The sequence below is a fragment of the Monodelphis domestica genome, chromosome 1, assembly GCF_027887165.1.
Source record: "Monodelphis domestica isolate mMonDom1 chromosome 1, mMonDom1.pri, whole genome shotgun sequence".
In the NCBI taxonomy this organism is placed as follows: Eukaryota; Metazoa; Chordata; class Mammalia; order Didelphimorphia; family Didelphidae; genus Monodelphis; species Monodelphis domestica.
Window position 1 is genome coordinate 613,740,020 of NC_077227.1, and position 13,940 is coordinate 613,753,959.

A 13,940-nucleotide genomic window follows, 5' to 3' on the forward strand; every position below is an offset into this window, starting at 1 on the left:
ATCAGTTCTTCTAGGAACCAAAACAAGTCATATACACTAAAAAAGGAAATAAGCATTTTGAAGCTTAGTTCTCCCAAGTGTCTTTGATCTCATGAGTGGGGGGAAAAAAAAGTAATTTCCTCTAAGGGCATTGTCCAAGTACAAGTTCACTACCCATCAGAACAGCAAAAATTCTATTAGAGACAAATCTTTTCTACCCAAAAGACATTATAAACAATAATTTATCGCAGTGCCTCACAGTTAATAATTTTCCAACTGTTATTTGGATTGAGGAACATTTTTTTACTTACATTTTCTGATACACATGGCCCTTTCACATTTAGAGATATACATGGACCAATTGCTCCTGAAATCTTCAATTCTCTAGAAGTCTAAAACAAAATTACAGAAGAGTATGAAATAAATTGAGAACCACTCACCCCAAAAAACCAATAGTTTGTAGAAAAAAAATCAAAAGCACATCCTCTACAGAGAAAAAATTATATACATTTAAATAACACCTATTTTCTTGAAGGTCTCTCCAGGAACACTGTTAATTGATTAAAATATTAACAATTTCTTCCTTTATAAACTATATATAAATTTTGTTTAAAAAACTTACATATCCAAAGTAAGACTACCGTCAGCATCCATAAAATTTAAATAAACTTCTATTAATAAGGTTAATAAATATAAAAATAAAATAATAGAAATAAACTTGCTATCTTAAGGTAGCAAGGGGGCACAGTGGATAGAAGGTTGGGCCTGGAGTCAGGAAGATCTGAATTTGAATTCTGCTTCAAACATTTACTAACTGAATGATCCTAGGCAAGCTGCTTAAACACCACCTGCCTCAGTTTCCTCATCTGTAAATTGGGGATAATAATTGCAATGTATCTCCCAAGGTTGTGAAAATCAAATGAGATAATATTTGTAAAGTGCTTTGCAAACCATATAGCATTGAAGAAATGTAAACTATTATTGTTATATATGGCATTTTATTATCATTTCTGGAATAATTAATATCTGCTTTTCCAACTCATATTTCAGAAAAATTCATACACCAAAAATTTTAAGAATATAGCTACTAAATTTAGCATTAAGATTTAGTCTACTTAAAGTCAGCAGTAGAAACAGTGCTAAACTAAAACAAAATTTGCCTTAGATTCTTGTTAGTTGGCTAACAACTGAGAATTTAATTTACCTTCCATGGTCTTGATTTCCTCATGTAAAAAATGGGTAGAATAATAACTGTACTACCTACTCCTTTGGTTTGTCTTGAGGAAAGCTCTTTGTAAACTTTTAAGCATTACACAAATGTGAAATATTTAATTACATTTAATTCTCAATTGCTACCAGTGTAACATCCCCTTTTAACTTTTTCTTGGTGAATCAGGGTCGTCCTCATAACCACCAATGATCAGATTGAGCTGTAACATACAACAGGTCATTGAGAGCCATTGATTAGGCTATTAGGCTAAGCAAACACTCTGGTCACTACCAAAAAATGTCCCAGACTGCTTTAGTGTATCTCTGTATAGCTCTGTATAACAGACCCAAGTCTGTTCTCATCTTCCACTCCAGATGAGCACACCTTCTCCCTTACTGCCTCTTTTCTAGCTGCTCTATAACTGTGGTCTGAAGGTATAGTAGAGCAAAACTTCAATTTGCCTGCTCTGTGTCTAAGAAATAAATGGATACAATAAAATGAAAAGGAAGGCGGCAGCTGGATAACTGAATAGATTGATATCCAGGCCTAGAGACAAGAGGTCCTGGGTTCAAATCTGGCCTCAGACACTTCCTAGCTGTGTGATTCTGGGCAAGTCATTTCACCTCCATTGCTTAGCCAGTACTGCTCTTCTGCCTTGGAAGTAATACATAGTATTGATTCTAAGGCAGAAGATGAGGGTTTTAGATAAACAAACAAACAAATGAAGTGAAAAGGTTTTATGAGGAATACTTTCGAAGCTCTTATGGCTTTTTTTCCATTTTCCAGAAGATTGGTATATAGATCCAAACTAGCAGAATATGACCACTAGGTAAATGGAGCATTATATTTGTATTCCTATTTTTATTTCTTCATGATACAGATATTATAAAGCTTTCCCATGCATTTATATAATCTGATAGTGTAATTAGTATGTTAAATTAACATAAAAGTATGACTCATAGTTGGCACGTACATATTAAGGTAGGGCGCAGAGTGACAGTGAAATTCCTAACTTCCAGAATGAGCCAATGGAAGTTCCCACTATATGGCTTCTGAACTGTGATTATGTGCCTGGATGTCAGAACATGTGAACCAGACTGTCCAACTGAAAGCTGAGTAGGTGTAACATCATGGGCAAGACATGCAGAGTCTTACAAGACATGTAGAGTCAAGACAAGCAGCAACAGGTTCTCTTTGTCATTTTTTGGCTTGTGAAAGAAGCTCTCTTGGTGGTGAGTTGTCCAAGATCTTATCTAGATAAGCCATCATTGGTGTTGCACGGGGCAAATTGAGCCAGTAGGGTCCATGCCAGGCTGGGAATCTGGGAACCTGGTCTCTTGAGCTTCATTCCGTTCCTGAACACAGGCCCACTCCTTGGTTGGCCTTAATTTTATCTGGTCTGACGATGTGGTTAGCTGGGCCCCCTGGCCGCCACTTGTGAAATGTTAACAGAGCCCATGGGGAATCTAGGACCCAATGAAGCAGAAGCACACAGCAGAGACTTTGGGTAGTCAGGATTGGTAATATCTTCTTTGTCTATTCCTTTTACTTTTACTAATAATTTTTTTACTTATAAATCTACTATAAAGTTTCTAAGATTAATCTTTATTTATTACAAGTGTCCATTCATAACACTAAAAAAGGGGAGGAAAGGGAGAGAAACAACTTTCATATCTTACCTTAACATCCAAAGTAGCACCAAATGCCATTCTAAAATCCCCATTAAAGTCTTTACTAAAAACTCTTTGGAATGTCTGCTTGAAGAGAGAAGTATTGAAGGAATCTCCCATCACCATGTGACCACTAGGAATTTTAAAAGGAAGAGGAGGGGTTAAGCAAAGATCAAACAAAAACAACTTATAGACCCCTCAACATTTGAGAAATGTAATCCAAATTCAAAAAAGGATGACAGTATGCATACAATTAATGCTATTCAAGATGATATGTACTAAGTTTAACTTAAATGCATTTAAAAAGTGAATCTTTCTATAAATTCATACTCTGATGGCTGAAAACAGGTATGATGGCAAGTCCTATCCAAGCTGGAAAAGCTTCAGGTACCTTTGGAAGGCCAAGTGTTAAGTGAAGATCAATCTAAGTCTGGTGGGTCTCATTACAAAGTTATACTGATATGAATGCTTTGGTGATAGCAAGCCTATGTCATCAACTAAGGTGCAAAGTTACAATTTGCATCAGTAAAGAGAGTACCAAGAGAATGAAATCAGATTTATTGAAGTATTAAAGTAATCAATGTCTACCAAGTTGAATGACACCAAATTCAAGCCATAACTCTACTGCCTTTGTCAACTTAAATGAAATCAAGCCACAAAGTAACAACTTTTTGTGATATCTGCAACAATGATAGTCCCTTACCTCTCAACCGAGAAGTAGGAAGTATCTTTCCACACATTTACATTAACCAGTGTCCAATGATTCAGAAAGTTAATTCAATCTGGCCAAAGTCAACAAAATCATAAGCATAATTTCAACTCAATTACAAATATTCACGAGTACTCACAAACAGTGAGAACTGAAAGATGTCTTTGGTATGCTTGTAGATAAAAAAAATTCAATCTAGCAACTAATACAAGTAATTAAAAGACCAGTCACTTTCAGAATGTCTGCCAACAAGTCAATATAAAATTAGACTGCCCAGGAAAAGGTTTTTAGAATTTTAATTCCAGGATTAATATGAATTCTTTTCTCCTGCCAAAAGTGAAACTATATATACAATCTCTACACACATAAACAAATACACACTTATCTATATATGTATAAATGTCAATTCTGTCTATTCCTTTTTTATTTCATTTGGTAATTGGCCAAATCAGAATGATTTGCTAAACAATAATATGGCTGGGTCAGTAGTCAGTATTAAACACAGCACTTACTGCATACCAGGCATTCTAAGTGATTTAGAATTATTATGTCATTTGATCCTCATAAAAATATTATTCTTACTTTATAAATAAGGAAGCTGAGGCAAGTTAAGTGGCTTGCCCAGGGTCAAAAAAATACTAATGTCTTGAAACCAATACCCAGGATTTCAAATCTATCCTTATTAGAATGGATCAGTCTTCTATTTCTCATCCCTTAAAACAATACTTTTCTTCTCCAATAATAGGTTCACTGTAAACATACCCAGTAAGATTTGCACAACACTTCATCTCCAGGAGACCAGTTTGATCAAGGGCACAGGCATAAATATCAATACAGTGACCATTTGTGGCAGTACGATTTGCAAGCATTTCATAGTGCTGTGACAAAAGAACAGTGGATTTAAATCATATTATCAATATAATAATATTCTTTACATTCTTTCCTATATCTCTTGATTCTTCTAAGGGGAATAATATTCAAACTTGTAAATAAATATGAAAAAATCATTTTATACTTAATATACCACTAAAACATAATAAATATTATAAATTAATCTCAAAAATAACAGCACTAGGTTTAATGACATTAACTAGGGTCCAATATTTCAGAAAGTTAATTGATTCTGGTCAAAGTCAGTAAAATCTTCAATCATCAGCATTATGTCAGCCAAGTCACAAATATGCAAATATGCTCACTGACAGTCAGTCTTTGGCATGCTTATAGAACAAAAGTACAAAGTATTACCAAAATTCAAGAACCCCACCATAGCTCTCTAAATTCCATCTTCTAAGTACCTGGGGACTACACACATGAATCCCTCTGAACTAACAGCATGGAACATGTTCAGTAGCTTTTATGATTCCTAGGTACAGTATGAATTTGATAATAGGCAAACTACCACTGTTATCTATATTTTCAAGTACTTACTTTGGTTGCCTTTTTCATAAAACGTGCATTGTCTTTCTCTATGTCATGCCAGGAACGAATGGGAACCTTCAATTCATCTCCAACTACCATGCCTGGTCCTTGAGTGGGTGGGCCTCCAGTAAACAACATAATTCTGGCTCCCGTATTTGGAAAAGTGCCCTAAATATGTTAATTATGTTGTTTTAGAAACACGCATATTGGGAAAATTTAGTTTACCAGCTTTTTCAAGTTAAGAAAATCTGAATGGATTTTCAGCTATGTTTATAAGCACTAAGAATATTTTCCATTCATTCAATAAGACATCTTTCTCCAATATAAACCATTTACCAACTTACTGTCAGTATTTCCTGGGCCATTTCTCTTAGCTCCCCCCTGTATGTTTCTCAACTAAAATGTTTTATTATTTCAAAACTTTAAAGGTCGGGGGCAGCTGGGTAGCTCAGTGGATTGAGTCAGGCCTTGAGACGGGAGGTCCTAGGTTCAAATCTGACCTCAGACACTTCCCAACTGTGTGACCCTGGGGAAGTCACTTAACCCCCATTGCCTAGCCCTTACCACTCTTCTGCCTTGGAACCAATACACACCACTGATTCCAAGACAGAAGGTAAGGGTTTAAAAAAAATGTTTAAAGGTCTGCTCAAATGTGAGGTAATAATGAATTTACTTCCAGATAAATGAAATTATGCAGTTAATAAATTAAAGACATTACTAACATCAACCAAAACTAGCAATGCTTTTTTTTTTTAAAGTTGTTTCATTTAGGAAATTTCATTAAGAAATCAGAGGGGGAAGCTTAGTGGATCAATGGATGGAAAGCCAGGCCTAGAAAAGGAAGATCCTAGGTTCAAATGTGGCCTCACACTTCCTAGCTGTGTGATCCTGGGCAAGTCACTTAACCGCCATTGCCTAGCCCTTACTGCTCTTCTGCCTTGGAACTAATACTTACACTATTGATTCCAAGACAGAAGGTAAGTGTTTAAAGAAAAAAAAAGAAATCACATAAAAATCTAAATTAATTACCTCCAACAAGCCAACAGCAATGGACAAAGCAACCCCTGTGGACCGCAAGGGTCTTTTTCCTTGAGTTACTGGCCATGGGTCCCTTTGTAATTCCCCAAGAAGATCAGTCAGGTTCATGTCAATCTTATGAACAGGCTGCAGAAACCTAGATGATTTTAAATAAGCCCATCAGTATCAGGCTTAAAAAGAACTCTGATCTTTAAGCATGAATGGTATATCAGAACATCTTTATTCAATCTTGAGCAATGAAAAATTTCTAATGATATGCTTCTCTAAGAAATTCAGTCAGTATGATTTATTATATCTATACTTCCAAAGATACATTATTTACAAATCCTATTCTTACAATACAAATTAAGCATTCTTTTCAGAATTAAAAATTATCCTAGTGCTAGCCAGATGGTTCAGTGGATAGACAGACAGATTTAAAGATGGAAGATCCTGGGTTCAAATCCAGCTTTAGGTACTTCCTAGCTGTGTGACCCTGGGCAAGTCACCCAACTGCCTAGCCCTTAATGTTCTTCTACCTTGGAACCAATATTTAGTATCTATTCTAAGGTAGAAGGTAAGGGTTTAAAAAAATTTATCCTAACCTGGAGGTTCCACTTCTAGGTAAGTACCTTAAGAAAGTAAAAAATAAATATGCCAAAGTATTTATATTAGACATATATGCCAAAATATTTATGGCTAGACTTTTTGTGGTAGCAAAGAATACAGGCAGCATGCCCACCAAATGAGGAAAGGCTAAACATATATTAGAATATAATAGAAAATGTTAGCATATAATGGAATAAATGATGAATATCACAATTTCAGAAAAGCATTAAAAGTTATATAAACTAATACAAAGTGAAGTAGAATCAAGAAAATAATATAAACAATGTCAGAACTAATGGAAATGGAAAGAACAAAATGGCTGAAAAGTTATTAAAGTTGTGAAATTATAATCCCCAAGCTTCACTCCAAAGAAAAGCTTTGCAGAGGAAGAGGTACAACAAATGTGGAATACTAAAGATAATGTTGGATTTTTTAATATGTTAGTTTTTCTAAATTAGCTCTTTTGGGTATTACTATTATTATAAGAGATGATTCTCTGAAAGGGAAGGGAATCAATAAACTGAGACAAACTAGATCAGTAAGAATATATTTTTTAAAAATCCAGACCTTATCTACATTGGAAATATATGAAATTAAAATCTAAAAGTAATGGATTAAAAACCAGTTTAATATTTTTCTAAAAGTTATGAGAAGAAAAAAGTTATCAGTATCTTTAAAAAAATATAAAAAATTTGCCTATGGAAATTTAATCTACAGACTCAAACACTTACCATTCAGAAAAAGAAAAATCAGAAGACAGTTGGGAACACTACAAATGGCTATTCCCTATACTTTGGATCAAATAACAATGGCTTACCTGCTTGAAATAAAAGGTTGCCCCTGTGGTTGAACAGGTCTTGTTTGCTGAGCAGGCATAGCTGGCTTGGTAAGACCTAACATATCCTAACAAAAAAGAAGAAACAACGTAGTTTCTAAAGTATTTTAAATCTTTTTACAGGAGTCTTAAGGAAAAGTTTCTAGTGCTTTGTGTATAAACTCAAGTGACACACCTGTATTTGCTTTGCAGTCAAATCCTTGGTTCCTCGAAAGACATAGCTTTTTGAGATTCCTTCACAGCTCAATTCATGAACCTGCACCATTCTACCAAAGGTGATTAGACCCACCAGAGCATCAGGGGGAAGAAGGCTCAGGGACATCTGCAAGGACTCTTTTAGAGCTTGAAGGTCTTCTTCTTCCAGACATGTATCAACAACATAGAGGAAAATCAAGGGTGTCTGAGGCCCTCGCTTAAGAAGAAAGAAACATGGCACAAGAAACCTTTACATAAATAACATTTACTCCTTTTAAAAAGAGAACATTCTCAAAAGCTATTTCTAACAATTTCTTAATCTAATATTTTGACTTTATATTAACATTAGTATTACCTTCAATAAGGCAAGAAAAGTTGAAAAAAGATCTAGCAGGAAGAAGTGAGCCACATGTTCTCTTCTTAGTGTGTCTGGACCAGAAGGAATAAACCCAGTAAGTCCAGCATTCTCCCTAACAACAGATTCTGTCCTCAAAGCAGGGTGGAGGCAAGGAATAATCAGTCAGTAGCTGAGGTAAATACTAATATTCAGAAGTTTGGCAAGAAGGATTTAGTAAGGGGCAGCTAAGTGGTTGGGTGGATAGAATGCCAGCCCTAGAAACAAGAGATCCTACTTCAAAATTGACCTCAGACACTTCCCATATATGTCCAAGTCATTTAACCCCAAATGCCTACCTCTTCTGCCTCAGAAATGATACTTAGTATCGATTCTAAGATGGAAGTTAAGGGTCAAAAAAATCATATAATTCAGGGATTCTTAACCTGGCATCCTTAATTTGTTCTGTTTTTTAAAATATATATATATATTGATAACTAGTTCAATATAATTGGTTTCAAAACTTCTGTAATCCTATATAATTTAGAAACATGTATAAATGTATACATTATCTGAGAAGGGGTCAGTAAGCTTCATCAGTCTGGAAAATGGGCTCATGACACAAAAAGGCTAAGAATCCTGGATCATAAATCCTGGATTTATAGTAGAGGAAAGTGATGCTCAGCAAGGCAATGGTGACTTCTCCAAGTTACAGAGCCAGGGTTGAACCCAGTTCCTCCAACTCTAAATTCATACAGTTCTGGAGGCTGAAATGGACAGAACTGGGCCAGAGATTTACTCAGCACCAACAACTTTTATAAGATGTTTGACTAGCTTAGAAACTTGAGCATCGGAAAAATCTCACACTTTTCTTCTCAAGTTTCATGTTTCTTTCTTTCTTTCCTTTTTAAAATGAAAAAACAAAAATGAAAAACACCCCTTACCTTCTGTCTTAGAATTAATACTAAGTATCAATTCAAAGCAGAAGAGCAGTAAGGGCTAGTCAATTTGAGTTAAGTGACTTGCCCAGTCACAGTTAGGGATGTATCTGATGCCACATTTGAAACCAAGGCCTCCCCTCTTCAGGCCTGACTCTATCCAGTGAGCCATCTAGCTGCCTGAAGTTCTGTTCCTTGTTCTGTTACTTAAGATGTTCATAAAACATGCATTCAATTATCTCATTCAATCTAGAGTCTGAGCTTACTATAAAGATCCACAACTTTTATAAGTTTAGTAACAAACTTTATAAAAAAGCAAGATTCAAAATTATTTTTGAATTTTTTAAAATTGAAAGGAGAATGCCAATCTCTAAAACAAAAAATCAAGTATCATCATATTTATTCCTGAGGAGAAAGTTAGCTGAATAAATCATATGTTTACCAGGTTAAACACTGAAGCTAGAATTTTTAAAACCCACAGATTTCAGTTCATCTGGGAACCATACTTATTCCATGGCCTTTTAAAGCAGAGATTAAAAAATTACTAATACTATTTTGCCCCAAGACTTAAAAATTTACAGTACTCTCACTAAAAATCTATTACTACTACTGTCTTTCCTCTGTAGTTCTGACTAGTAATAGAAAAAAAATACTCTAGAAAGACATCTCTACATCTAGAAAGAGAATCTGTAGAACACTGTTAAATTAATATCTAACAAATTACCTGCACTATGTACTCAATTGTAGAAAACTGGGGCATCAGTTCTGCAGGTTGATTCATCTCAGATATGCCTGCATATGCCGGAGGGAACTAAAAAGAAAAATAAGAATGAAATTGTTAAGTAATCATAATGAACTAAACTTTAAACATTAAGACCTTTTATGTGTACCTATACTTGAAATTGTTTATACTAAAAAAACTCAAATGATAACAATTATAAACATTTAAACTGATTCTCAATCTCCATTTAATTAGATGTGTATTTTTATAGTTTTCCATTGAGAAAGATGTCAGTACAAATACTGATCTAGTTCTGCTTCTTCCTATTATTAGTCTTTCCACAATTATTTGCCTCATATTTTCCCTCCTTAATTGCATTATCACATTACATTAATACATACTTTTGTTAACCCATTCTGCAACTGGACCCTCCAGGTTTTTGAGTTTTAAAACTAGTATACATTTCCAGCCTTGCTCTTCAAAAATATTTCCATACTCTGCAGTATGTTACCACCAAAAAAGGTAAGTACTCACTTTCTATATTCCTGCCAGCATTGGGCATGGTGATGTTTCCAGTTATGTAGGCACAAGTGATTTTTTTGGGGGGTGGAGGGGGCATGTAGCAATTAGCATTTATTTTATTTTTTTTTATATATGTTTTTTTTTTAATTTTTAAACATTATTTTATTTGGTCATTTCCATACATTATTCACTGGAAACAAAGATCATTTTCTTTTCCTCCCCTCCCCCTCACCTTTCCCTCTCCCTTCCCTCTCCCATAGCCGACGCATGATTCCACTGGTTATCACATGTGTTCTTGACTCGAACCCATTTCCCTGTTGTTGGAATTTGCATTATAGTGTTCATTTAGAGTCTCTCCTCAGTCTTATCCCCTCCAACCCTGTAGTCAAGCAGTTGCTTTTCATCGGTGTTTTTACTACCACAGTTTATCCTCTGCTTGTGGGTAGTATTTTTTAGATCCCTGCAGATTGTTCAGGGACATTGCATTGATACTAATGGAGAAGTCCATCACCTTCAATTGTACCACAATGTATCAGTCTCTGTGTATAATGTTTTCCTGGTTCTGCTCCTTTCGCTCTGCATCACTTCCTGGAGGTCGTTCCAGTCTCCATGGAATTCCTCCACTTTATTATTCCTTTGAGCACAATAGTATTCCATCACCAACATATACCACAATTTGCTCAGCCATTCCCCAATTGAAGGGCATCCCCTCATTTTCCAATTTTTGGCCACCACAAAGAGCGCAGCTATGAATATTTTTGTACAAGTCTTTTTGTCCATTATCTCTTTGGGGTACAGACCCAGCAGTGCTATAGCTGGATCAAAGGGCAGACAGTCTTCTATCGCCCTTTGGGCATAGTTCCAAATTGCCCTCCAGAATGGCTGGATCAATTCACAACTCCACCAGCAATGAATTAATGTCCCTACTTTGCCACCTCCCCTCCAGCATTCATTACTTTCCATAGCTGTCATGTTAGCCAATCTGCTAGGTGTGAGGTGATACCTCAGAGTTGTTTTGATTTGCATCTCTCTGATTATAAGAGATGTAGAGCCCTTTTTCATGTGCTTATTAATAGTTTTGATTTCTTTGGCTGTGAACTGCCTGTTCATGTCCCTTGCCCATTTGTCAATTGGAGAATGGCTTGGTTTTTTGTACAATTGATTTAGTTCTTTATAAATTTGAGTAATTAAACCTTTGTCAGAGGTTTTTATGAAGATTGTTTCCCAATCTGTTGCTACCCTTCTGATTTTGGTTACATTGGTTTTGTTTGTACAAAAACTTTTTAATTTGATGTAATCCAGATTATTTATTTTGCATTTTGTAACTTTCTAATTCTTGATTGGTTTTGAAGTCTTTCCCTTCCCAAAGGTCTGACATGTATACTATTCTGTGTTCGCCTAATTTTCTTATAGTTTCCTTCTTTATGTTCAAGTCATTCACCCATTTTGAATTTATCTTGGTGTAGGGTGTGAGGTGTTGATCTAAACCTAATCTTTCCCACACTGTCCTCCAATTTTCCCAGCAGTTTTTATGAAATAGTGGATTTTTGTCCCAAAAGCTGGGATCTTTGGGTTTGTCATATACTGTCTTGCTGAGGTTGCTTTCCCCCAGTCTATTCCACTGATCCTCCTTTCTGTCTCTTAGCCAGTACCAGATTGTTTTGATGACCGCTGCTTTATAATATAGTCTGAGATCTGGGACTGCAAGTCCCCCTTCCTTTGTATTTTTTTTTTCATTTCCCTGGATATCCTTGATCTTTTGTTCTTCCAAATGAACTTCATTATGGTTTTTTCTAAATCAGTAAAAAAAATTTTTGGAAGTTCCATGGGTATGGCACTAAATAGATAGAAGAGTTTGGGTAGGATGGACATTTTTATTATATTGGCTCGTCCTATCCATGAGCAGTTAATGTTCTTCCAATTGTTCAAGTCTAGTTTTAGTTGTGTGGAAAGTGTTTTGTAGTTGTGTTCATATAGATCCTGTGTTTGTCTCGGGAGATAGATTCCTAAGTATTTTATTTTGTCTAAGGTAATTTTGAATGGGATTTCTCTTTCTAGTTCTTGCTGCTGAGCTGTGTTGGAATTATATAGAAATGCTGATGACTTATGTGGGTTTATTTTGTATCCTGCAACTTTGCTAAAGTTGTTGACTATTTCGATTAGCTTTTTGGTTGAATCTCTAAGATTCTTTAAGTAGACCATCATGTCATCTGCAAAGAGCGATAATTTGGTCTCCTCCTTGCCTATTTTGATGCCTTCAATTTCTTTTTCTTCTCTAATTGCTACTGCCAGTGTTTCTAATACAATGTCAAATAATAGAGGTGATAATGGGCATCCTTGTTTCACTCCTGATCTTAATGGGAATGCATCTAGTTTATCCCCATTGCAGATGATATTAGTTGATGGTTTTAGATATATACTGTTTATTATTTTTAGGAATGATCCTTCTATTCCTATGCTTTCTAGTGTTTTTAGTAGGAATGGGTGTTGTATTTTATCAAAGGCTTTTTCTGCATCTATTGAGATAATCATGTGGTTCTTGTTGGTTTGCTTGTTGATGTGGTCAATTATGTGGATAGTTTTCCTAATGTTGAAACAGCCCTGCATCCCTGGTATAAATCCTACTTGATCATGGTGGATGACCCTTCTGATCACTTGCTGGAGTCTTTTTGCTAGTATCCTATTTAAGATTTTTGCATCTATATTCATTAGGGAGATTGGCCTATAGTTTTCTTTCTCTGTTTTTGGCCTGCCTGGCTTTGGAATCAGTACCATGTTTGTGTCATAAAAGGAGTTTGGTAGAACTCCCTCTTTGCTTATTATGTCAAATAGTTTGTATAATATTGGGATTAACTGTTCTCTGAATGTTTGATAGAATTCACTGGTGAATCTGTCAGGCCCTGGGGATTTTTTCTTAGGAAGTTCTTTGATGGCCTGTTGGATTTCTTTTTCTGATATGGGATTATTTAAGAAAACTATTTCTTCTTCTGTTAGTCTAGGCAATTTATATTTTTGTAAATATTCATCCATATCACCTAGGTTGGTATATTTATTGCCATATAGTTGGGCAAAGTAGTTTTTAATGATTGCCTTAATTTCCTCTTCATTGGAGGTGAGATCCCCCTTTTCATCCTTGATGCTGTTAATTTGCCTTTCTTCTTTCCTTTTTTTAATTAGATTAACCAGTACTTTGTCTATTTTGTCTGTTTTTTCACAAGTGATTTTTAAAAGAAATCTTTGCTGTTTCTAAAAATTTTGTAGTAGTACATATTTCAAGGCAATCATTTACAATGTATGTATCTTTTTTCAGGTATCTCAGAGTTCTTGAATTGTAAAATACCCTGGCCACAAATGGTTCCCCTGTGTGTTTCATTACCACTGTACTTTAAATTTGTGCCCACTCTTCCCTTTCCTACACTATGTTTGTGTGAAACTAGTGAGACCGAGTGTTGAAGTTACTTTGTAACTATTGTCCCTGCTATGCCACTTGAGTAAATGCAATTTGCTAAAAAAACTAAGCCTACTGTCTAATTAAGGGGAAGCACACCAATGGGGGAAGGCTCAAGAGTTAATATTTAGAAGAAAAATCACCTACAGGGTCATCTTAAAACTCCAGAAATAGTAAGTCATCCCTCTGGAGAACAAAACATCCAGAGGTTGGAGAGTAAACCCTGAAAAGGATGTTACATAAGGTTTCTACTACTCTATCAATTAAGTCTCACAGTGTTATGAGAAAAAAATTATATATATGCACATACATACATATATGCGTGTATATACAT

At 35.2% G+C, this 13,940-nt stretch overlaps 1 protein-coding gene across 3 annotated transcripts in view; it reads right to left on the reverse strand.

The window, feature by feature from the left end:
- SEC23B (SEC23 homolog B, COPII coat complex component) overlaps positions 1-13,940 on the reverse strand; it is a 37,712-nt gene that overhangs the window by 18,693 nt on the left and 5,079 nt on the right. For all 3 annotated transcript variants that reach the window (XM_056813850.1, XM_007476644.3, XM_001374098.5), the window contains exons 4-11: positions 9,640-9,726; positions 7,624-7,860; positions 7,431-7,516; positions 6,017-6,161; positions 4,997-5,155; positions 4,331-4,446; positions 2,869-2,992; positions 291-371 (exon numbers count right to left, since the gene is read on the reverse strand). In XM_056813850.1, the coding sequence (XP_056669828.1) occupies positions 291-371; positions 2,869-2,992; positions 4,331-4,446; positions 4,997-5,155; positions 6,017-6,161; positions 7,431-7,516; positions 7,624-7,860; positions 9,640-9,726 (1,035 nt within the window). The remainder of the gene's footprint in view (positions 1-290; positions 372-2,868; positions 2,993-4,330; positions 4,447-4,996; positions 5,156-6,016; positions 6,162-7,430; positions 7,517-7,623; positions 7,861-9,639; positions 9,727-13,940) is intronic.